The sequence below is a fragment of the Chelonia mydas genome, chromosome 15 (assembly GCF_015237465.2).
Source record: "Chelonia mydas isolate rCheMyd1 chromosome 15, rCheMyd1.pri.v2, whole genome shotgun sequence".
In the NCBI taxonomy this organism is placed as follows: Eukaryota; Metazoa; Chordata; order Testudines; family Cheloniidae; genus Chelonia; species Chelonia mydas.
The window spans coordinates 3,918,251-3,943,023 of NC_057856.1; the positions used below are offsets into that span (position 1 = coordinate 3,918,251).

Genomic DNA, 24,773 nt, shown 5'->3' on the forward strand with positions numbered 1-24,773 from the left:
CTCACACCTTCTTGTCAACTGTCTGAAATGGGCCATCTTGATTATCCCGACAAAAGTTTTTTTCTCCTGCTGATAATAGCTCATCTTAATTAATTAGCCTCTTACTCCACCTTTTCATGTTCTCTGTATGTATATCTATATCTTCTTACTCTATGTTCCATTCTGTGCATCCGATGAAGTGAGCTGTAGCTCACAAAAGCTTATGCTCTAATAAATTGGTTAGTCTCTAAGGTGCCACAAGTACTCCTTTTCTTCTTGCGAATACAGACTACCACGGCTGATACTCTGAAACTTGCGGCTGGTGTGGAGCAGGAATATCTACTCTGGCCACAAGGGGGCATCAATGCTGCAGAGATGGGCAGCTGCGGGCACCCCAGGGGATTGATTCCTTTAGTCCAGCTGCCTGGTCTGGAGCTGAGGATGACCAGTCCATACCGTGCCCTCGTCAGAGAGAGGCAGCGGATGGGAGGTGCTGCTACCATCAGTGAGGCTCAGAGCATGAACCTGCAGACGGAGAGAAAGGAGATCCCAGTATAAACCAGTATAACGGCAGCTTCAGAGCGGGCAGGAGCCGTGGAGATCCCAGAATAAACCAATACAGAGAGGCTGTTGCTGCTGTAGGACTGGGACCCTCCCAGTTCTCCCAGTATAAGGCAAGGGAGTGGAGATCCCATCTCAGCCCAGAGGCTTCCCTAGATCCTCCCCCTGCGGATGGAGGAGCCCCCGGCGAGGCGGCCCGGGGCCGTGGGCTGCCGGCGTTGCTTCTGGGAGTTCTGGAACTACGAGACCCCCAAAGTGATCGTGGTGAAGAACCGCAACCTCGGCATCATGTACAGAGGGGTGCAGCTGCTGATCCTGCTCTACTTCATCTGGTAGGTCCTGGCTGAGCCAGCGTGTGGGTCTGGGAGAGATGGGGTGGGGAGAGCTGAGGGGCAGGCAGAGGAACGCCAGAAGAGACAAGGCAGAAGGGGCAGCGTAGCCAGTCCGCCCTGGGCACATTGCTGGCACCAGTCCTTTTCAATGTGGTTAAATCTTGCATCACTTTGCACCTACCCTTTCTGACTCCGGAAATACGAGAGCTGGTGAATAAAAGGCAATTATGGTTTGCAGGAGACTTTGGGGGTTTTAGTTTCCCATTAGCATGCTTTGTTTTCTTCCTCTCAATGACAATCCAAACCGGAAACATTTTCCATTTGATCAAAACATTTTTGATAAAAATGTACAGGTTTAAAAAATCATTTCTCATAAAAAACAAATCAGTTTTGGGAAAATCAAAAACTTTTTTTTGCCTTTGGAAAATCAAAAACTGAGCATCTTTTCCAAAAAGCAAAGCTTTTCACCAAACATTTTTTGGTTTTCATACCCCTGCCGCCCCCACCCTCCGAGGGGGAATTTTGACTCAAATAAAAACGTGCGTGGGTTTGGGGTTTTTTGCCAAAAAATATTGTCTGACTCTAGTACAAATGTAGTAAAAGGATTTGTTCTTTTTCCTTTTCCCCTCTTTCCTTTGCTCTGCTCTGTCTCTCACACTCCAGTGCCCCCTCAATCTCCTTTTTCTAGATTGTTTAATAGTCATTTTCTCCTACTGTCCTGTCTATGTTGTGGTCTCTTCCTCCCTCCTTTAACTTTCCAGTCTCTTTTCTTCTCCCTCTTTTCATCCCGGACCCTTCCCCTCTCTCACATCCCCCAGTTCCACTCTCTCTGAACTCTGCCCATCCTCACTTGCCTTTCCACTAAAAGCTCTCCCATCCCATGCACTCTCCTTCCCCACACCCAGTCGCTCTCCTCTTTCCCACCCCCCATGTCACGCGCGCACATGCTGGTGAATGAGATCTCCCAGGAGGACAGTCGCATACACCGCCCAGCTGATCTGGAAACGATTGCTTCGTGGCATAGTTCAGCCCATGGCCAGTGCACTTCTCAGCCTCCCTGCCGAGTCTGCTCACCAGCGCAAAGCAGGGCTGGGAGTGTGTGACAGGGGATCTGGAACAGAGACCCACCCACCTCCGCTCCAAGAGGCACCACCCAGCATCTGTTAGCTGGAAATAAGCCTGAACCCCGGCTGAGCGAGCCAGGATTTCTGGTGACCTGCAGGCGAAAGGCTTCGCTAGCAGGGCCTTGAGACATCCCGGCCTGAAGAAGCACTAACTATTACACTGCCCAGAACGATGCTTGCTGTCTAGCCAGCTATTGAATGCAACCAGTAGGCCAGGGCCTGAGGGGGACCCAACACACCTGCTATTTGAGAGGTGGCCGGTAGCGGGATTCCAGGATCCTGTTCCTGGCTGTAGGAGCAGATTCATGCAGCGTCTCTCAGTCGGTGCCATATGGTCCCATCTGGCCTGGGAATCTATGAAAAGTTCTAGGCCCTGGGTTAGTCAAACGCAGGCCGCACTGGTCTGGAGGTGTTTACAGTGTGAATCCCTGCCCTGGCCTAGTTCCTGGAGCTGTCTCTGGCCCCAAAGATCCTGCACTGGGACTCCCTCTTCTATGCCAGGACCCCCTCCCAGCTAGGTGGGATCCAGCCAGGCCCCTCCACCCATTTAGCAATATGGGATGGGCAGGGTAGTTACATACTGGTTTGTAGGACCCAGAGTAAGAATCCCAGGGCCAACGGTTACACACAGCCCAATCAAGCACATAAATTGACACATTCCCTCTGTAAGGCACTGTGGCAAAGGGGTGAGACTTTCCCCCGTCCTAGCGAGACCTGGGTTTTGTCCCGACCTGATGGGACGTTGCTCCTTTCACTCCCTGGAGCTGTGACGTGGGCGAGTGGCCAGGTCGGGGCCTGAGGGCTCGGTTAATAATGAGGGTTATGAAGGTCACAGAAGCACTAACAGCAGTTAGTAAATAGCCAAGGCTAGAGCCGTGGTCCCCTGGCTTGCAGGCCGGCTCCTCGCCCTCGGCTAGAGGGTCTATCTGCAAAGACCAGGGATTTCACCGGCCCTGCAGGCCGTGGAGACAGACCTGCCACATGCATGAACCTCACCCAGACGGATGAGCCCTGGTGGGTGTGTGCAGGATCCCCCAACACCGACAGACCAGCTCCCCGGAGTCCCCAGCCACCCCCTCTCCTGGCTTCTCTCTGCCCCACTCTCCCTAAGCCCATCACCGCTCCCCACACAGCCGCCCATGCTCCCCTTCTCCCCAGGTTCTCTCGGCCCCCTCCCTGGCTTCCGCTGGCCTCCTGTCTCTGTCTGCTACTTCCTGGTGCTCCCAGGCCCCCGACGCCCTTGGTGTGGGCCGGGACCGGGGATGGGAAGGGGCTGGCTCCCAGGGGCTGGCTCCCAGGAGCTGCCCGGCACCAACAAGGCTGAGGGTGGGGGAGTGGATAATGCAGCGGTGCAGGGAGCATGGGGGTGGCACGTTGCCGGGGAGGGGGAGAAGCCCTTGCGTTTTGGATTCCCCAGCCATAGGGCAGGCAGAGGTGGGGGGATACGTCCCTCCCCCCACCCGCCGCCCCCCCCGGCTGCTGGGGATGTATGTCCCTGACGGCTCCCCTGCCCCCCAGGTACGTGTTCATCATCCAGAAGGGCTACCAGGAGAGCGAGACGGGCCCCGAGAGCTCTGTGGTCACCAAGGTCAAGGGCGTCGCCCGCTCGCACAACAGGGTCTGGGACGTGGAGGAGTACGTCAAACCTGCCGAGGTGAGGCTGTGACGCTGCCCCCGCCATGCCCTGGAAGGCTGTGATCTGCCCCCGCTTCTGCGAGGCCCTGACACTACCACCCGCCCCCCCCCCGGCAAGGCTGTGATCTGCCCCCCCTTCTGCGAGGCCCTGACACTACCACCCGCCCCCCCCCCCCCCCCCGCAAGGCTGTGATCTGCCCCCCCCTTCTGCGAGGCCCTGACACTACCAGCCGCCGCCCCCCCCCCCCCGGCAAGGCTGTGATCTGCCCCCCCTTCTGCGAGGCCCTGACACTACCACCCGCCCCCCCCCCCCCCCCCCCCCCCCCGCAAGGCTGTGATCTGCCCCCCCCTTCTGCGAGGCCCTGACACTACCACCCGCCCCCCCCCCCCCCCCCCCGGCAAGGCTGTGATCTGCCCCCCTTTCTGGGAGGCCCTGACACGACCCCCCTCCCCCTGCCAGGCAAGGCCGTGACGCTGCCCCTCCCCCATGCACCCCACAAGGCTTTGATGCAGCCCCCCCCACTCCCGTCTGGGAAGCCAAAGCACTGCCCCTCCCCCACAGACTCGCCCACTCCCACACAGGCTGTAATAGCTCCTGCCTGGTGCCAGGTCCCCCTGGAAGCAACCAGACTGTGACAGCCCCCAGACAGGCGGGGGGGGGGGGGGGGCTGCTCTGGGCACCTCGCTAACGCTGGCTGTGCCAATGCTGTGTGCCAGTGATAATAACAGCGCGTTGCCGACATATGACCAGCGCCCCCAGGGCCCCCGCTGAGCCCTGCACGGAGCTGGAGCCTGCACAGAGCGCCCGTCCCTGCAACCCCCCCACCATTGCACCCCCAGGGCCCCCGCTGAGCCCTGCACCCGTCCCTGCAACCCCCCCACCATTGCACCCCCAGGGCCCCCGCTGAGCCCTGCACGGAGCTGGAGCCTGCACAGAGCGCCCGTCCCTGCAACCCCCCCAACATTGAACCCCCAGGGCCCCCGCTGAGCCCTGCACGGAGCTGGAGCCTGCACAGAGCCCATCCCTGCAACCCCCCCACCATTGCACCCCCAGGGCCCCCGCTGAGCCCTGCACGGAGCTGGAGCCTGCACAGAGCGCCCGTCCCTGCAACTCCCCCACCATTGCGCCCCCAGGGCCCCCGCTGAGCCCTGCACGGAGCTGGAGCCTGCACAGAGCGCCCGTCCCTGCAACCCCCCCACCATTGCGCCCCCAGGGCCCCCGCTGAGCCCTGCACCCGTCCCTGCAACCCCCCCACCATTGCACCCCCAGGGCCCCCGCTGAGCCCTGCACGGAGCTGGAGCCTGCACAGAGCCCATCCCTGCAACCCCCCCACCATTGCACCCCCAGGGCCCCCGCTGAGCCCTGCACGGAGCTGGAGCCTGCACAGAGCCCGTCCCTGCAACCCCCCCACCATTGCGCCCCCAGGGCCCCCGCTGAGCCCTGCACGGAGCTGGAGCCTGCACAGAGCCCGTCCCTGCAACCCCCCCACCATTGCGCCCCCAGAGCCGCCGCTGAGCCCTGCACGGAGCTGGAGCCTGCACAGAGCCCATCCCTGCAACCCCCCCACCATTGCGCCCCCAGAGCCCCCGCTGAGCCCTGCACCCGTCCCTGCAACCCCCCCACCATTGCACCCCCAGGGCCCCCGCTGAGCCCTGCACGGAGCTGGAGCCTGCACAGAGCGCCCGTCCCTGCAACCCCCCCACCATTGTGCCCCCAGGGCCCCCGCTGAGCCCTGCACGGAGCTGGAGCCTGCACAGAGCCCATCCCTGCAACCCCCCCCACCATTGCACCCCCAGGGCCCCCGCTGAGCCCTGCACGGAGCGCCCGTCCCTGCAACCCCCCCACCATTGCGCCCCCAGAGCCCCCGCTGAGCCCTGCACGGAGCTGGAGCCTGCACAGAGTGCCCGTCCCTGCAACCCCCCCACCATTGCGCCCCCAGGGCCCCCGCTGAGCCCTGCACGGAGCTGGAGCCTGCACAGAGCCCGTCCCTGCAACCCCCCCACCATTGCGCCCCCAGAGCCCCCGCTGAGCCCTGCACGGAGCTGGAGCCTGCACAGAGTGCCCGTCCCTGCAACCCCCCCACCATTGCACCCCCAGGGCCCCCGCTGAGCCCTGCACGGAGCTGGAACCTGCACAGAGCCCGTCCCTGCAACCCCCCAACCATTGCGCCCCCAGGGCCCCCGCTGAGCCCTGCACGGAGCTGGAGCCTGCACAGAGCCCGTCCCTGCAACCCCCCAACCATTGCGCCCCCAGGGCCCCCGCTGAGCCCTGCACGGAGCTGGAGCCTGCACAGAGCGCCCGTCCCTGCAACCCCCCCACCATTGTGCCCCCAGGGCCCCCGCTGAGCCCTGCACGGAGCTGGAGCCTGCACAGAGCGCCCATCCCTGCAACCCCCCCACCATTGCACCCCCAGGGCCCCCACTGAGCCCTGCACGGAGCTGGAGCCTGCACAGAGCGCCCATCCCTGCAACCCCCCCACCATTGCGCCCCCAGAGCCCCCGCTGAGCCCTGCACGGAGCTGGAGCCTGCACAGAGCGCCCGTCCCTGCAACCCCCCCACCATTGCGCCCCCAGGGCCCCCGCTGAGCCCTGCACGGAGCTGGAGCCTGCACAGAGCCCGTCCCTGCAACCCCCCAACCATTGCACCCCCAGGGCCCCCGCTGAGCCCTGCACAGAGCTGGAGCCTGCACAGAGCGCCCGTCCCTGCAACCCCCCCACCATTGCGTCCCCAGGGCCCCCGCTGAGCCCTGCACGGAGCGCCCGTCCCTGCAACCCCCCCACCATTGCGCCCCCAGGGCTCCCTGCGCTGTGCCAATCCCCGTGTGTGCGCTGACTTGCCTGGTTGCCATAGGGAGCCCTTCCTGCTCCCAGCGAGCCCCCGCGAGCCCCTAGAACCATGTGCCATGGGGCCAGCCCAGCGTGGCTCCTGGATGGGAAGTGGTGAAGGGACTGGCCCGGGCAGGGGGCAGGATTTACGAGCCCTCCCCTGCTTTGGAGTAAGGAGAGGCAGCTGGTTGCTCTCTTGCTGGCTGAGGCTGGCCGGGTAGATGCCCTCCAGCGCCGCAGGGCTCTCTCCAGCGATCTCACTCATTCCAGATCCAGCAGGGCACCCCAGTGAGAGCTGGTGGGGAAACAGGGGTGGGGGCTCCATGGAAAACGTCTCTCTCTCCCTGTCGGCTCTGCAGGGCGGCAGCGTGTTCAGCATCCTCACCCGGGTGGAAGTCACCCACTCCCAGACTCTGGAGACCTGCCCCGAGGTGAGAGAGACAGACGGGGCTGTGTGGAGGGCACGGGTGGAGGATGGAGGCAGGGGGCCTGGCTGGCTGGGAGCAGCAAAATGATGCAGAGGAAGGAGGCTGGGTATGGGAGACTTGGGCATGTTTTCAGTTGGCCCATGACAGCCCCAGACCCACATTCCCATGAGCAGCACTTTCATAGAATCATAGAATCTCAGGGTTGGAAGGGACGTCAGGAGGTCATCTAGTCCCACCCCCTGCTCAAAGCAGGACCATCCCCAGCTAAATCATCCCAGGCAGGGCTTTGTCAAGCCTGACCTTAAAAACCTCTAAGGAAGGAGATTCTACCACCTCCCTAGGTAACACATTCCAGTGTTTCACCACCCTCCTAGTGAAATAGTGTTTCCTAATATCCAACCTAGACCTCCCCCACTGCAACTTGAGACCATTACTCCTTGTCCTGTCATCTGCTACCACTGAGAACAGTCGAGTTCCATCCTCTTTGGAATCCCCTTTCAGGTAGTTGAAGGCTGCTATCAAATCCCCCCTCACTCTGCTCTTCTGCAGACTAAATAACCCCAGTTCCCTCAGCCTCTCCTCGTAAGTCATGAGCCCCAGCCCCCTAATCATTTTCGTTGCCCTCCGCTGGACTCTCTTCAATTTGTCCATATCCCTTCTATAGTGGGGCGACCAAAACTGGACACAGTACTCCAGATGTGGCCTCACCAGTGCCGAATAGAGGGGAATAATCACTTCCCTCGATCTGCTGGCAATGCTCCTACTAATACAGCCCAATATGCCGTTGGCCTTCTTGGCAACAAGGGCACACTGCTGACTCATATCCAGCTTCTCGTCCACTGTAATCCCCAGGTCCTTTTCTGCAGAACTGCTGCTTTGCCAGTCGGTCCCCAGCCTGTAGCAGTGCATGGGATTCTTCCGACCTAAGTGCAGGACTCTGCACTTGTCCTTGTTGAACCTCATCAGATTTCTTTTGGCCCAATCCTCCAATTTGTCTAGGTCACTCTGGACCCTATCCCTACCCTCCAGCATATATACCTCTCCCCGCATTTTAGTGTCATCTGCGAACTTGCTGAGGGTGCAATTAATCCCATCATCCAGATCATTAATAAAGATGTTGAACAAAACCGACCCCAGGACCGACCCTTGGGGCACTCCACTTGATACCGGCTGCCAACTAGACATGGAGCCATTGATCACTACCCGTTGAGCCCGACAATCTAGCCAGCTTTCTATCAACCTTCTAGTCCATTCATCCAATCCAGACTTTTTTAACTTGCTTTAGGGCACCTAGTGCAGACAAAGGCTCTGGAGCCCTTGGTCCCTGCCCGCAGAGCTGCACCAGGGATTGCTGCCTGCCCGGCCCTGCCCAGGCAGCTGGCTGCAAAACGCCCACAGCCTCTGGGCCAGGGGTGATTGACAAGCAGGAGCACAGTGGCTGGTATGGTACCTAGACCAGCCCCCAGGCCGGGAGAGGGAGCAATGCCAGTTGCAGGGGATGGGAGCTGTGGTGTGGCTTTCAGCCAGAACTTGGCCTCTTTGGGTCCCTTCACCCAGGCGTCCTGCTCAGCTTTGCCCCATTTCCACACCTGGGTCTGGGCTGATCTTGCTCAGCTCCCTGTTGCTGGCATAACAGAGAGTGCGGGGGGCAGAGGTCACCCAATGCGAGGGGCATCCCAGGCTGCAGGGGGTGGCTGAGGTGGAGGTGAGAGGGAGGGTGCTGGGTAGGGGGACTGGCTCAGTCCCATCGCTCCCCTCCCGCAGCTCTGCCCTCTTTGCAGGGCCCCAGAGGTCCCTTCCTGTGACGTTCCCCACTGGTGTTGTCTGGACCAGTGATCTCCTAGGCCACCCCAATCCTTGACTCTGGGAGCCAGGCTTACCCTGCTCTGCTGTGAGAACCCCACTCCTGGGCTGTTCACGCACAGCCTCTGGCATGTCAGTTGCTCCCAGCTGCTTGCAAGCGAATGACACTAGCCAATATCTCCAGTCCCAGACACAACCCTGGGAACCTCCGTCTTGCAGTGTCCAGTTATGCCCGCTGGACGCAGCAAGCTTATATAAGTTCGTCAATTTAACGAAGAAATTGATACGTACCAGGCTTGTTCTCCCAAGGGGAGTCTCTGACACACTGCAAACCAAATGTGCTGTTTCAGGTAGAATAAACAAACAGATTTATTAACTATAAAGGTAGATTTAAGTGATTATAAGACAAAACATAACAAGTCAGATTTGGTCAAATGAAATAAAAGCAAAACGCATTCTAAGCTGATCTTAACACTTTCAATGTCCTTCAAAACTTAGATTCTTCTCACCACAGGCTGGCTGGTTGCTTTTCAGCCAGGCTCTCTCCTTTGATCAGCGCTTCAGTCACCTGGTGGTGGTGGTGTCTGTAGATGTAGATGGAAGAGAGAGAGCATGGCAAACATCTCTCCCTTTTATCATGTCCTTTCTTCCCTCATGGTTTTGCCCCCCGCCTACCTCCTTCAGAGTCAGGTGAGCATTATTACCTCATCGCAGTCCCAAACTGCCCAAAGGAAGAGGGTGACTCCCTCGAGAGTCTAACAGATTCTTTTGTTGCGTCCTAAGCCGGTGTCCATTGTTCCTGTGAGGCTGGGCTGGGTTTGTCCCATCCATGCCCTGATGGGGTGTGAACTGCCCCTCTGCTCTTGGAGAGTTTTTGCCTGGGCTTGCTTTATGCCATGGGGACACATTTTTAGCCTCATAACTATATACATGAAATTATAACCTATAACTTTACTGTAACAATTACTATAACATCACTTGAACAACCATGCTCAGTGCATCATGAGCCTTCCGAAGACACCCGACATGACAAACTTTGCATTGGATACCACACAATCATTTTACAAGGATGAACATGGAGGTGCTGGGTGTTCCCCTGAGGTACAGAGCGTCACACTCCCCTCTCCCGGTGACACCTTGGTTCCTGCCCCTGCAGAGCCTGGAGGTCCCTGACGCCGCCTGCAGCTCTGACAGCGACTGTGTGGCTGGGGAGATGGACATGCTGGGGAACGGTGAGTGAACAGTGCTGGCTGGCAGCTGGGATGTCGGCGTGGGCACGGGTCAGGGCCAGCTGGACACTGGCATTCAGCTGCCACAGAGCCAGAGGGAGGGCAGGGCCTGCCACCCCCAGGAGACACGCTCTCAGTCCATCTGTCTGTCTGTCCCCGTAGGAGAGAGGACGGGGCGCTGCGTCCCCTATTACAGCGGGTCGGGGAAGACCTGCGAGGTCTCCGCCTGGTGTCCAGTGGAAGACGGACACACGGTCAGGTAGAGAAGGGGCTGCTGGGAGTGCAGGGGGACCTACAGACAGGGGGATGTTCATGGCCCCTGGGAAGGAGGCACAGCTGGGAGCCCCTCAGCCCTTCTCCTGCCCTGGGATGCCACCTAACCCTCACCCCAGCACCCAGCTCCAGTGGGACACCCCAGAGGGGGACAGCGCTGGGCAGGGAGGGGGTGCTAGCCTGGGGAGAGGCAGGACCCCCCCCTTCTCATCAGGGGTGAGTTAGCACCAGGAAAGAGGGGTGTCAACAGTGGGGGAGACACAGCACCCTCATGGTGAAGAAGGGACCCCCATATGCTTTGGGGCGATGGGGCTTTGGCTGTGGGTGGGGGCCGTCACTTGTGGGGGTGGGGAGGATGATGCCTGGGGCTTGGGGGAGGAGGAACTCCCTACCCAGTGAAGAGCTGACACTTGTTTCTGGCCTCGCCAGTGAGTCCCTGGGGAAGATGGCCGCGCAGTTCACCGTCCTGATCAAGAACAACATCCACTTCCCCCGCTTCGGATTCTCCAAGTATGGCTCAGCAGTGACCAGCGAGTGGCTGTGCCCCCCATGGTCTCACACCAACCGCCCCCCTCGGGGGAGGGTTAACAGGCTGTGCCGGTCAGGAACAGAGCCGGGACGGGGAGGAGGGAACGAGAACACGGCGCATGGGCACCGGGGGGGGGAGACATTGCCTGGGGGCTGCTCTGGGGGTGTGTGAGGAGGTGTGTGGTTTGTGTCTGCAGGGCCTGGTCAGCTGGCTGAATGATGCCAGGTTGACCATTGCTGCCATTGTGGTTGGGCCAGGGCACCGCAGACCAGCACATGCTAGAGATGAGTCTGTAGAGCACGGCTGTGGGGGGGTGTGTGCATGGGGGCTGCGTGTGTGTGTGCAAATGGCTCTGTAGCTCTCTGTTTGTGCACCTGCAGGGGGTGTAATTTAGGGTTGCCAGGTGGCCAGTTTTCGACCGGTCGAAAAGGGAACCTGGCGGTGTCCAGTCAGCACAGCTGATTGGATGCTAAAAGTGCGGTTACCTGCAGTTAGAGCAGCAGCTGCGGTTGGAGGCTGGAGGAGCTGCTCTCTTCTCAACTGCTGAGTGAGAGAACCCGGCTCCAGCCGCTCCGGCAGAGTTGTAGGTGCTGGCGCTGGGCCGCAGGGGTGTGGGGAATCCTGTCCACCCCCTGCCTCGCTGTGCCCCGATTGGGCAGGCTCCACATCAACTCCTCCCAGCCTGGCTCTGCAGGCAGCAGGTGAGTCCCGGGAGAGGGGGGAGTGAGCAAGGAAGGGGAGGTGGAGAGCAAGCGAAGGAGGAAGGGGGGAGAGCAGTAAGTGAGGGAGGGGCCTCAGGGGAAGAGGTGGGACATGGGGTGGGGCAAGGGTGTTCAGTTTTCATCAATTAGAAAGTTGGCAACCCTGTGTTTGTGAGTGTGCACAGGTATTAGCAGCTGTGGGTCCCATGGGGGTCTGGGTTTGTTCATGCATATGGCGGGTGAGATACTCAGCAGCTCTCGGCATGTCTCCTCAGAGGGAACGTGAAGGACGATAAGAACGGCTACCTCAAAGACTGCACCTTCAACGAGACCACCGACCTGTACTGCCCCATCTTCCGGCTGGGCTCCATTGTGGAGCAGGCAGGAGAGAACTTCACCGTGCTGGCCGAACAGGTACACTGTGAGGGGAGGGGGGACCCTCACCTGGTGACAGTCTCTGGCCAGGTGTGGCCACTGCTTGGTTCTCTCAGGTCTCCCCCAAAGGGGGGCTCCAGCTCAGGCCCAGAGAATATCAGGGTTGGAAGGGACCTCAGGAGGTCATCTAGTCTCACCCCCTGCTCAAAGCAGGACCAATCCCCAATTTTTGCCCCGATCCCCTAAATGGCCCCCTCAGGGATTGAACTCACAACCCTGGGATTAGCAGGCCAATGCTCAAACCACTGAGCTATCCCTCCCCTCCGTCCTGCTGCTGCTCTTGCCTCCTGCACAGGAGTGTTCAGGGTCTGGGGGACTCGAGCAGGTGCCATGGCAGGAAGTTCCTGGTCAGCAGAGACTTGTGGCGGGCTGCTGGGAAGCTGTCAGACAGACAGCGCAGGCCTGCAGGCAGCTCTGTGCGGAGCCCAGCATGTCGCTCAATCTGGCTGACTGCCCTGCGCCCAGCACTGCCCGGGTGCCTGCGGGGGCACCAGCTGCTGCAGGAGGGCCTGGCAGGTGAATGCCCTTTGGCCCACTGGCCATTCTCTGCCACTCCCCAGAGCCTTGTGCCATCCTGGCCTCTCTTCTCGGGATGCCCCCTACTGGGCAGTGGTCAGCCGCTGGGTCCCCTCTGACCCCAGAGCCACACGCTCGCTTTCTGAGTCCTCTCCACACACGCCCACTGGGCCTGGATAGCCAGCTCCTTCGTGCTTCCCTCGCCTCAGCACGAGCCTGCCGGGCGCTGGGCTGAGCTAGGCTGGCAGGCAGCTCCCGGAGCCCGGCGGCTGCCCTCCGGTGCTGGGTGGGCCCTGCCGGGCGAGCAGGAGGGAAAGCGTCTGGCCGGACGGGCAGCAGGGAGATACAGGGAGCAGAGAGGGAAGCTCTAAGATGCAAGGAGGTCTGGGGGGGAGGGGAGGGGCAATAGGCTGGAAGTCAGGACCCCGGGTGCTGCCCAGGGCGGCTTGAGGTCCTGCTAGAGGTGTGTTGGTCCTGCCCTGCTCTCTGTCTCCTGCAGGGCGGCGTTATTGGAGTGATCATAAACTGGAACTGTAACCTGGACCTGCCCGACTCTGCGTGCAACCCCAGCTATTCCTTCCACAGGCTGGATCCCAAGAGGATTCAGGTGTCTTCTGGCTACAACTACAGGTGACCTGTCCCCCTGCTCCTCTGGGGTGGTGACCCCCAGGGCCCTGCAACACCCCTGCTCTCGGGCCTGGCTGCTCCGCTCTGACTGCCCCTCATCCCTGCTCTCTCCTGCACAGGTTTGCCAAATATTACAACTGCAACGGGATGAACACGCGGAGCCTGATCAAGGCCTACGGGATCCGCATCGACGTTATTGTGCATGGCCAGGTGGGAAGAGAACCCTGCCCAGCACCCCTTTCCCCTGCACTGGGCCTGGCTCTGCAGGGACCCTGCCCAGCGCCCCCTTCCCCTGCACTGGGCCTGGCTCTGCAGGGACCCTGCCCAGCACCCCCTCCCCCACACTGGGCCTGGCACTGTGGGACCCTGCCCAGCGCCCCTTCCCCCACACTGGGTCTGGCTCTGCAGGGACCCTGCCCAGCGCCCCTTCCCCCACACTGGGTCTGGCTCTGCAGGGACCCTGCCCAGCGCCCCCTCCCCTGCACTGGGCCTGGCTCTGCAGGGACCCTCCCCAGCACCCCCTCCCCCACACTGGGCCTGGCACTGTGGGACCCTGCCCAGCGCCCCTTCCCCCACACTGGGTCTGGCTCTGCAGGGACCCTCCCCAGCACCCCCTCCCCCACGCTGGGCCTGGCACTGTGGGACCCTGCCCAGCGCCCCTTCCCCCACACTGGGTCTGGCTCTGCAGGGACCCTGCCCAGCGCCCCCTCCCCTGCACTGGCACTGCGGGACCCTGCCCAGTGCCCCCTCCCTCGCACTGGGCCTGGCACTGCAGGGACCCTGTGATGCCAGGCTGGGCCGAGTTGCTGACATTCACAAGTAGGGTGGCCAGATGTCTGGTAGGGGACCTGTTGGTGTCCAGTCAGATCTACTGACTGGACACCCAAAGTCCGGTTACTGCAGGTGAGGGAGGTGGAGAGGAGCCGGGTCATCGCTGGGGCTGCCTCCTACCTGCATTGGGCAGCTGCAGCTCCCAGCCCCGGCTCTGCAGACAGGTCCCTCCCCAGCCATGCAGGGATGGGGGAGAGGAGAAGAGCAGCGAGTGACAGTGGGAGGGGGAAAGAGAAGCAAACAGGGGTGGGGCCTCAGGAGGAAGGGGTAGGGAAGGGGCATGGGGGGGACAAGGCGGGGCAAGGCCCAGGGGGAAGGGATGGGGTAGAGGCGGTGAGGAGTGCCAGGTTTTTAGATACTGTATTACAAAGTTGGCAACCCTAAGCCGCGGGGAACGGGTGTCAGGGGCTGAGGAACGTGGTGCTGACAGCTCTGTTTTTCTGCCTAGGCAGGGAAGTTCAGCCTGATCCCCACCATCATTAACCTGGCCACGGCGCTGACCTCAGTGGGAGCGGTGAGTATGTCGTGCCCAGGGTGCTTGGCATGGGCCTCCCTCGGGCACTAACCCAGCTCTCCTGCTCCCCAGGGCTCATTCCTCTGCGACTGGATCTTACTGACCTTCCTGAACAAGAATGAGATGTACAGCGCCCGGAAATTCGATCAGGTACCATCCCGGCCCCTCGCTATGACCCTGCCCTGCTCCTGCCAGGGCTCTCCCTCCCCCAGGCCAGGAGGTGCCCTCATCCATGGGCACGGGGAAGCGACTCACCATATCAAACAGCAAGGCAGGGCAAAGCAGGGCATAGGACCCAGGAGTCCCAGCACCCTGCTCTCACCACTAGACTCCACCCAGGGGCACCTCCCCCTACGCTGAATTAAAGCTCAGCAGAGATCCTGTGCGTGCAGCGCGAGAGACCCCCACAGGACCCTTGCTACCAGGGGAGGCTGGAGTGAGTGTGAAATTAGCACAGGCCTCAAGGGGAGACCCCGGAGAAGGGGGCCATGAGCCCTGCTGGGCAGGGATGGCTGGTGCCCTGCCCGCCCCAGCCCCCTTGCGCTGCAGCTGCTGTCACACATTGTGTTTCTGCCCATCACAGATGGAGCCGCGTGGCACCTCGCAAGCCAGTGCCCAGAGACCAGGCCGGATGGGCTCTCCCTGCCCTTGCTGGCTCTGGGCGTTCCTTGAGGGAGCCGGGCACAGCAGCCTGCCTGATGAGCCACCCCACGGGCCTTCTCCTGGCTGTTCTCCATGCCCTGTGCCCTGGGGTGGGGCCGTGCAGCGAGGCTTGGGCACTAACTGCCCCATCTCTCCTCTGTTTGGCCAGGACAGGACCCCGGCGCCAGGCTGCAGTGGTAACGCCTGCACCACCCAGACCTCCTCGCCAGCCAACCCCATGGGCCCCGGCCAGCTCTGAGCTGCTGCTGCCCCCCACCTGCTGCTGCGGCTGGACTGGAGAGCGGGGAGCCCCTGGCGGGGACACGCAGGGCCAATGGGCAGGCTGAGTGGGGCTGCCCCCAAGTACTGACTGGAGGGGTGAGAACCCAGCGCTAGGCTGAAATCCCCTGGAGGCTGGAGTGCCAGGTGACCTGCCACGGGGGCAGCATGGGACAGGTACCAGCCCCACTCTACACCCCCTGCTCTGCCAGCACCAGCCCCTCCCGCAGTGAAGGTGCCCAGGGGGCTGTGATGGGGCGACAGGTCGGCCCCAGGAGCCCAGCCGCAGAGAGGCTGGTCTGCAGGCTGCAGCCGCCTCCCCCGGCCCAGCTGGCTCTTTAACTGGCACTGCCCTGGGAGTCGCTGGGGTCGCTGGGTGCCACGTGCTGAGGGGGAGCAGAACCAGCAGGAAGCACATGGGCACTGTCCTTTCCTGGGGCATCACCTCTTCCCTGCTACTCTCCCCCTAAGGGAGCCCCCTGCCCCGCCCCGCGCTCCCCTTCCTCCACAGTTGCTGGAGTCTGCTCACCCCATGGAATTGAGGCTGTAAAACCTGGTAGCACTCTCCCATGGGCCACCCCCAAACCCAGCCATGCCCACTCATGATGTCAGACAAGCCACCACTCACAGGGCAGTTCCTCATCGCGTGATCACCATTCATCCTTCTGGCTGGCTTTGAGCAGCAGCAACTTAGTGAACGGTACTGACATTTGACTAGTCTTCATTAGGTTTCAGAGGTAACACGACATTGAGATGACCAGAGCACTTCACCCCTCTCAGAGCTGCTGTTTCAGTCTCTCTGCAGACTCCGGCAGAGCTCACAGCATCAGTGACACTTGGGTCATATTTTGAAGGGTTTTGTCACAATCATAAGGGCTAGAGATTTAATTTTGGGGGGGGCCTCAGGTTTTGGGGACCCCAGCTTGAGACACCTCATTTTCCAGGAAGTGCTGAGCCCCCATCCTGTGAAAAACGGCTCAGGCTGAGCCCCTGAAAACGGAGATGCCCCCAAATCACTAGTCACTGCTGAAGAGCGGGCTTGAGAGCGTAGCCTGGGGCACACAAACACAGGAACCAGACCAGCCCCCCCCAGACACTCTCAGAGCTCACCTTAGGCCCTGAGCTGGCCCATGGGCTCTGCGTGGCTGGGGGGCAGGGGCCCATGTAGTAATCAAGAGGGCTGTGAGGTGAGAGCCCGTGCCCTTTGTGCGCCCTGACTGTGCAGCACGGCTAGGCCATAGGGTGGGCTGGCGCCTTGGCATGGCTGGAGAAGTGAGACCTGCCCAGGCAGGGCAGAATGGCTGGCTCGGCCCCCAGGGAAGCACTGCACCGGTGGGTGCTGCTGGTTGAGTTCACAGCCAGGCAAGGGCTGGTGGCACCAAGGCCGTGCTGGCCAAGCCGGCGGTATCTGGTAGCGCTGGCACAAGGGGCTGTCCCACCATGCCTGCCTGCCCTCTCCCCCACCGCCCCGTCACTTTACCAAACAGCTAGGAAATGAGCTCGGGTACACGGTGTTACTGGCCCAGCCAGGCGAGCTGGGGTCATCGCCAGCGGGCCCTGCAGGCGCAGAGGCTCCCAGGAGGCTGATGGGCGCAATGCCTTGTGGTACAGATGGGCTAACTCCGAAGCTGCTTGGCGCGCCGTGAGCCGGGTGACGAGCTGCCCATGCGAGGCAGCCCGCATGGCTCGCTGGGTTCCCGGCGCTGCGGGCCTCTGGCCGGCTGTTTTCCTGGGGACAGTTGTGTTGTCACGTTACCCTGCCACTGGCCCTCTCATGTCATTGTAACCGGGGAAAAGGACTGCCCTCTCCCCGTTCCAGACCTACCTCCGGCCCCCCATGGCCCTGCACTCAGGTGCCTACTGTCGACTCAAGCAGCCCTTGCTGGCTGTTCACCTCCTGGCCGTCCTTGTAGGGGAAACCCTCTGAACCATGTGCCGAGGAAGTGCCCAATGCCCAATGCAGTGGGAGTGACTCGGAGCCATGAGCCTGGCATCTGCTGGCGTTTGCACTGGCTGGAATGGTGCCGAGCTGCTGCGAGAAGGGTCCAGCCGCGTGGCTCGGGAAACGGCACTAGGCTGGAGTGGGGTGGTAACACTGGCTGTGGGGCGCAGCTAGTGTCTCCTACTCCAGGCCCTGCCAGTCTCAGCCCAGGGGCTGGATGGCTGGGGCAGGAGTAGGGGCTGGGGAGTGTTCACAGCTCCCTTGCCTGGCCACCCCTCTCCCAGCAGGGGGCACTGTAAAGAGCAGGGTAGGAGTGCTGACAGAGGGGGGGCAGTCCCGGTTCTCCAACCTCTCCCAGCAGGGGGCACTGTAAGGAGCAGGGTTGGAGTGCTGACAGAGGGGGGGCAGTCCCGGTTCTCCAACCTCTCCCAGCAGGGGGCGCTGTAAGGAGCAGGGTTGGAGTGCTGACAGAGGGGGGGCAGTCCCTGTTCTCCAACCTCTCCCAGCAGGGGGCGCTGTAAGGAGCGGGGTAGGAGTGCTGACAGAGGGGGGGCAGTCCCGGTTCTCCAGCCTCTCCCAGCAGGGGGCGCTGTAAGGAGCAGGGTAGGAGTGCTGACAAAGGGGGGCAGTCCCGGTTCTCCAGCTTCTCCCAGCAGGGGGCGCTGTAAGGAGCAGGGTAGGAGTGCTGACAGAGGGGGGCAGTCCCGGTTCTCCAGCCTCTCCCAGCAGGGGGCGCTGTAAGGAGCAGGGTAGGAGTGCTGACAGAGGGGGGGCAGTCCCGGTTCTCCAACCTCTCCCAGCAGGGGGCGCTGTAAGGAGCAGGGTAGGAGTGCTGACAGAGGGGGGGCAGTCCCGGTTCTCCAACCTCTCCCAGCAGGGGGCGCTATAAGGAGCAGGGTTCGAGTGCTGACAGAGGGGGGGCAGTCCCGGTTCTCCAGCCTCTCCCAGCAGGGGGCGCTGTAAGGAGCAGGGTAGGAGTGCTGACAAAGGGGGGCAGTCCCGGTTCTCCAGCTTCTCCCAGCAGGGGGCGCTGTAAGGAGCAGGGTAGGAGTGCTGACAGAGGGGGGGCAGTCCCGGTTCTCCAACCTCTCCCAGCAGGGGGCGCTGTAAGGAGCAGGGTTCGAGTGCTGACAGAGGGGGGGCAGTCCCGGTTCTCCAGCCTCTCCCAGCAGGGGGCGCTATAAGGAGCAGGGTTGGAGTGCTGACAGAGGGGGGGCAGTCCCGGTTCTCCAGCCTCTCCCAGCAGGGGGCGCTGTAAGGAGCAGGGTAGGAGTGCTGACAGAGGGGGGGCAGCCCCAGTTCTCCAGCCTCTCCCAGCAGGGGGCGCTGTAAGGAGCAGGGTAAGAGTGCTGACAGAGGGGGGCAGTCCCGGTTCTCCAGCCTCTCCCAGCAGGGGGCGCTGTAAGGAGCAGGGTTGGAGTGCTGACAGAGGGGGGGCAGTCCCAGTTCTCCAACCTCTCCCAGCAGGGGGCGCTGTAAGGAGCAGGGTTGGAGTGCTGACAGAGGGGGGGCAGTCCCGATTCTCCAGCCTCTCCCAGCAGGGGGCGCTGTGGGGAAGGCTGCGATAGCCGCATCTATTAGCAGCAATGACAGAACGCTGCCCCGTGCCATGACAGGCTCACGGGCGAGCACGTAGCTGCCAGAACCCTGAGGTCCTCCAGAGAGAGGTGCCAGGCAGGACGGCGCAGGCCCCACGTGGCCCGTACCCGGAGAGAGGGGGGAGGACATAGGCCACATGACCAGATGCCAGGCAGCTGAGTGGGTTGGGTTGGGTTGGGTTGGGAGCATGGTGATGCTGGGGCATGGGAGTGGGCTGGGGGGGAGAGCGGGGCAGATTCTGGATCATTGCATCATCTCCCAGGTCCTTTCCAGGGGCTGGTGCCCAGCCCCATACCCTACACCAGCGGGGCCATACAGGAGTACTTTCCTTTACCGGAGTGTCCCGATCCCCAGAGAGATCAGGGCCCCACTGGGCTAGGTGCTGCAACCTCCCCGGCTCGCTTCTACTGCATCTTCATGGAGCTCTCAAAGCATCCATGGGGCAGGTGAGCTGGGTGCTGGGAACTCTCTGCTCAGTGTGGCTGCAACAAGGCAGGTGTTTATGGGCCCATCTACACTACCGAGCTGTGAAGTGTGGCTGTGCTGTGGCCCAGCCAAGCACTGAGCCGGTTTGCTTGGCCTTGCCCCCATTGCTACCCCTAGCTCAGCTCAGCCGCTGGGAGCTGTGGAGGGGCTGCAGGCGCATGGTGCAGGAGGCCACAGGGGCACGACCAGCCTGGTGCACGGCTCTTGCTCTGAGCAGGGCTGGCCAAGGTGAAGGTGACGGTAGCCACCTGCAGCCCGAGCCCATGTTGTGATGCAGTGGGCGGCTCTCAGGTTCCTCACCCTGCTGCACGGGGCCCAGCAGCATGTAGCACCCTGCCTGCCAGCCTGGGACAGGAAGTGCAGAAAGACGCTGCCCCCCGCTGGACAGTGCAGGGAAAGCCATCAGAGCGACTGCAGCTGCCCCAGCTGATGCCCGACTCACCAGACAGCCCCGAGCCAGGGCTGCCGTCACGTCTGCCCTTGTGATGGCATCACATGCCTGATACACCCCTGTGCCTCCTTTTGACTTGCATCTCCCCCGGCTTCCACTCAGCGTGGGCTGCTGGTGCCGCTAAGTGCCCGGCCAGCATGCTAAGTCAATTAGAAAGAGACTTGGAGGTAATTGAATCAGAGCAAGCGGGGTGGGGGCGGGGAGAGGTTCTGAGCATAATCACATTTTCTGGCTCTTCTGTTTCTTCTGTTTTTGTGGCAAATCCCAGTGCATTAGCAGCTTCCCGCTGTGACCTCTGGCTCCAACCCGGGAGGCGAAGGCATGGGCCGGGGCAGCCAGAACCCAGGGCTGGCTGCTGGCAGCTTGGCTTCACTAGCAGGGCTGGGCCCCCCAGTCCCCTGCAGGATCGGGCAAGGGTTAGGGGTGGGAACATTCCCGGAGGTGGGGGGGCACACTCAGGGCTGCCAAGCCCCATGGGCCCATTCGAGGAGATTCCCGGAGCCAGCTGGAGATGGGGACGGAAAATGGACTGGACAGGGAGGGGAGAGAGAGGTCTTTTTGCTGTTAAAGGCATCCAGGGTCAGCTCAGCTGCCCTGGGAAGAAGAGAGTGAGGAGACCAGGGCTTTGTTCCAAAGAGTGCCCAGGGTCAGGTCAGAGATGATGCACCAGGCCGGGGCTCGGGAAGGGGGCCAGGAGCAGAAGCTGGGGGATCTATTCCGGGAGGTTTCATTTCATAATGTAATGGCATTAATGTCTGACCTACTGTGCTCTGAACCTCACTCCAGAGCCATCATTCTGCCTTTGGTGGAAACAAGGAGCATCGGATGAGTCATAATTTCACATTTTAAGCATATTGCACAAATAAACAAGAATGCAAAATCTCCAGTTGTAATGTGAACCTTATTTATAAATAGCGAGATGAGGTTTAGGTGCCTTTGCTTGTTAATGCATGTTTAAATGGGTCGGGTTTCAGAGTAGCAGCCGTGTTTGTCTGTATCCGCAAAAAGAAAAGGAGTACTGGAAATGGCCCACCTTGATTATCACTACAAAAGGTTTTTTTTTCTCTCCTGCTGGTAATAGCTCACCTTACCATACACACTGTAATGAGAGTGATCAGGTAACACCCATTGTTTCATGTTCTGTGTATATAAATCTCCCCACTGTATTTTCCACTGAATGCATCCGATGAAGTGAGCTGTAGCTCACGAAAGCTTATGCTCAAATAAATTGTTTAAAATGTGTGCGTGCATACGGGCCTGAGCATTAGTTAATGCCATTATTTTAAAATACAGAGAATACAATAGCATAACCTCAGAAAATGAGATACAACAAAAACTCATTGATTAGCCTTACGAATGGAAAACGCTTGACGACACTGTCATGGAGTCCCTGGGCGATGCTCTGGCACTGCTCCCTACGAAGCCAGTCAGGACTCTGGGGAAATCTCCTCTCTGTGAGCAGCCTGTCTGCAGGGCAAAAAAGCTCACACAACTTCCACCTTCCTGGGTCTGTCCTCGGAGCATTCAGCATCCTCTGCTCCTCCGTGCGCTTCCCACAGCGAGTCCGCCCAGGCGGGGTCCTGGGAAGCCAGAGGGTCCTGCCCCCCAACTCCGCAGTCAGACAGGACTCTCAGCCAGCCAGTAAAACAGAGGGTTTATTAGATGACAGGGACATGGTCTAAGACAGAGCTTGTAGGTGCAGAGAATAGGACCCCTCAGCCGGGTCCATTTTGGGGGGCAGTGAGCCAGACAACCCATCTGCACTTCACTCCATGTCCCCAGCCAGCCCCAAACTGAAACTCTCTCCAGCCCCTCCTCCTCTGGGCTTTGTCCCTTTCCCAGGCCAGGTGGTCACCGGATTCCTTTGTTCTTCAACCCCTTAGCTCTCACATTGCTGGGGGGGGGGGGGGGGGGAAGGGCCCAGGCCATCAGTTGCCAGGAAACAGGGTGTCGGCCATTCTCTGTGTCCAGATCCCTGCACATACCTGCCCTCTAGGGCTCTGCAATGATCATACACCCTTATCCCAACACCTAGATACTTAAGAACTCCATAGGGGAAACTGAGGCACCCCCACACTATTCAGAGGAAACATTAAGAACAGTCCCGCTTCATCACAGACACACAATGCATTTGGTTGTAAATTCATCGACTTTGTAAAGCCAGGTTTTATAGTCAGGGTTTTCATTGTAACACCACCAGGACTTTGTCTTTTTGATGGGCCTTTCAGAACTGCTCTGTTCTGATGAGCCCTCACCATCATCCATGGCTGGTCTCGTTTTTTGAACGTGCGAGGCCGTTGTAGCGTAGTGTAGACCTAAGCACCGTGAACGTGCCTGTGTGGCTCAGTTATGTGCACAGGCTTTACGGCATGACAAAGCCGCAGCCACACAAGGTAAAGAAATGCACGCACGGTGCAACTGTTGGGCAGGCAAATGCACCTCACACTGGCATTTTACACACCGGCTGGCCTACTGTATAAATGGGAGGAGTCCGGTGGCACCTTAAAGACTAACAGATTTATTTGGGCATAAGCTTTTGTGGGTAAAAAACTCACTTCTTCAGATGCATGGAGTGAAAATTACAGCTGCAGGCATTATTAAACTGACACCTGAAGAGAAGGGAATTACCTCACTAGTGGAGAACCAGGGCTGACGGGGCCAATTCAGTCAGGGTGGATGTGGTCCACTCCCAATAACTGATGAGGAGGTGTCAATACCAAGAGAGGGAAAGTTGCTTTTGTAGTGAGCCAGCCACTCCCAGTCCCGATTCAAGCCCAAATGAATTGTAGCTCTGCAGTTTCTCTTTGAAGTCTGTTTTTGAAGTTTTTTTGTTGAAGGATGGCTACTTTTAAATCTATAATTGAATGTCCAGGAAGATGGAAGTGTTTTCCTACTGGCTTTTGTATGTTACCATTTTTGACGTCCAATTTGTGTCCATTTATCCTTTTACGTAGAGACTGTCCAGTTTGGCCAATGTACATGGCAGAGGGGCATTGCTGGCACATGATGGCGTAGATCACATTGGTAGATGTGCAGGTGAACGAGTCCCTGATGGTATGGCTCATGTGGTTGGGTCCTCTGACGGTGTCGCTAGAGTAGATGTGGAGACAGAGTTGCCAACAGGGTTTTTTACAGGGATAGGTTCCCGAGTTAGTGGTTCTGTGGGGTGGGGTGGTGTGCAGTTGCTTGTGAGTATTTGCTTCAGGTTGGGGGGCTGTCTGTAAGCGAGGACTGGCCTGTCTCCCAAGATCTATGAGAATGGGGGATCGTTTTCCAGGATAGGTTGTAGATTGTTGATGATGTGCTGGAGAGGTTTTAGCTGGGGGTTGTATGTGATGGCCAGTGGTGTTCTGTTATTTTCCTCGTTGGGCCTGTCCTGTAGTAGGTGACTTCTGGGTACCCGTCTCACTCGGTCAATCTGTTTCCTCATTTTCCCAAGTGGTATTATAATTTTAAGAAGGCTTGATAAAGATCTTGTAGATGTTTGTCTCTGTCTGAGGGACTGGAGCAATTTTGGTTGTATCTTAGGGCTTGGCTATAGACAATGGATCGTGTGATGTGTCCTGGATGAAAGCTGGAGGCATGTAGGTAGGCATAGCGGTCAGTAGGTTTCCGGTATAGGGTGGTGTTTATGTGACCATCACGTATTTGCAATGTAGTGTCCAGGAAGTGGATCTCTTGCGTGGACTGGTCCAGGCGGAGGTTGATGGCAGGGTGGAAATTATGGAAATCCAGGTGGAATTCCTCAAGGGCCTCCTTCCCGTGGGTCCAGATGATGAAGATGTCATCAGTGTAGCACAAATAGAGTAGGGGTACTAGGGGATGAGAGCTGAGGAAGCGTTGTTTTAAGTCAGCCATAAAAATGTTGGTATCCTGTGGGGCCATGTGTAAATGGGATTCACCATTCTCAGACTGCCCTAGGATTTGTCTCCCGGAGTGCTCTCAGCAGCCTCCTGGAGATTTGTATTTAATTCCTGGAGACTCAAGGGCAGTCCTGGGAGATTGGAAACCTGGTTAGGATCCCAACATGGAACTGGCACCCTGGCTGCTGCCCTGCAGGAATCTCTAGAGCTCCCACAGGCCTGGCTGCCGGCAGCATGGGGCCCTCTAGCCTCCTCCCTGAAGCTGCTGTCTGGCCACCCCTGGGAGCAGGAGACTCGTGCTGCAGTAACACATGGCCGGTTGCCTGCGCCTGCCTTGTCAGCTGGGCCCAGCAGCTCCCAGCCAGGCCTCAGGCTGCACTAGACACTACGCTAGGGTGTCTCTCCAAGGCCCTGATACCACTCAGAACAGTAGCTGGAGACAGCATCGCCCACACTGTCTCCCTAGCTCCCCTGTTGCCCCACATGCCCCAGACCGGGCTGGGGCCGGTGAGCAAGCAGCCCCACACTGATTTCTGGCTCACCCCAGAGTGAGGGGCAATCTTGCTGCACCAGGTGGCCACAGGCATGGAACCTCCCCCAACGCGGCAGGGGATCCCTGAGACCCTTCAGCGCTGGCCAGAGGGAAGTGACCAAGCTCCCAGCTGTGGCCCAGTAACATGGCAACAGCAACCAGGCTCTCTCCATCCCCGCCCCAGGCTGCCCAGCAAGTGTCCAGTCCCATCCCTGATTGCATTGGTCTCCTTCGGCAGCATATAGGAGCTGCCCAGAGCCACCCCCCCCCGTATCTCAGCCCTCAGGGGGGCAGCGCAGAGCCGAGCCCAGCTGGCAGGGTGGGTTGTGCCCTAGAAGAGGAGCTAGGAGCGTGTGTGTAACTCACCAACCTCGCTAACCACAGCCCCAGCGGGTGCCCACCTGCCAGAATCTCTGTTTCCCAGAAAGGGAGGTCAGCGCCTTCCGCTAACTCGATTCCATGGTGCAGCAGGCCCATTAGGGTCGGGTTTCCCTGCACTGTCCAGCCAGCTCCAGTTTCCTGATTCCTGCCAGGGGAGGTAAGGAGCTGCAACTACACTGATTAATGGGCATCTGGCCCTTGCAAGAGGTGCTCCCTGCCCCTTCCTTCGGCTCACAGCCCCATCCCGCAGATGCT

The 24,773-nt window shown here is 59.9% G+C and overlaps 1 protein-coding gene across 1 annotated transcript; it reads left to right on the plus strand.

Annotated features, from left to right (window-relative positions):
- The first annotated feature begins 580 nt into the window (after positions 1 to 580).
- P2RX2 (purinergic receptor P2X 2) lies at positions 581 to 18,950 on the plus strand. The gene is made up of 12 exons (XM_043529379.1): positions 581 to 872; positions 3,515 to 3,650; positions 6,817 to 6,888; positions 9,845 to 9,920; positions 10,080 to 10,176; positions 10,620 to 10,700; positions 11,696 to 11,834; positions 12,871 to 13,001; positions 13,118 to 13,208; positions 14,278 to 14,343; positions 14,416 to 14,493; positions 14,927 to 18,950. Exons 1-12 carry the CDS (start codon positions 712 to 714, stop codon positions 15,242 to 15,244), a joined length of 1,446 nt encoding a protein of 481 aa, XP_043385314.1. The 5' UTR covers positions 581 to 711; the 3' UTR covers positions 15,245 to 18,950.
- Positions 18,951 to 24,773: the final 5,823 nt, after the last annotated feature.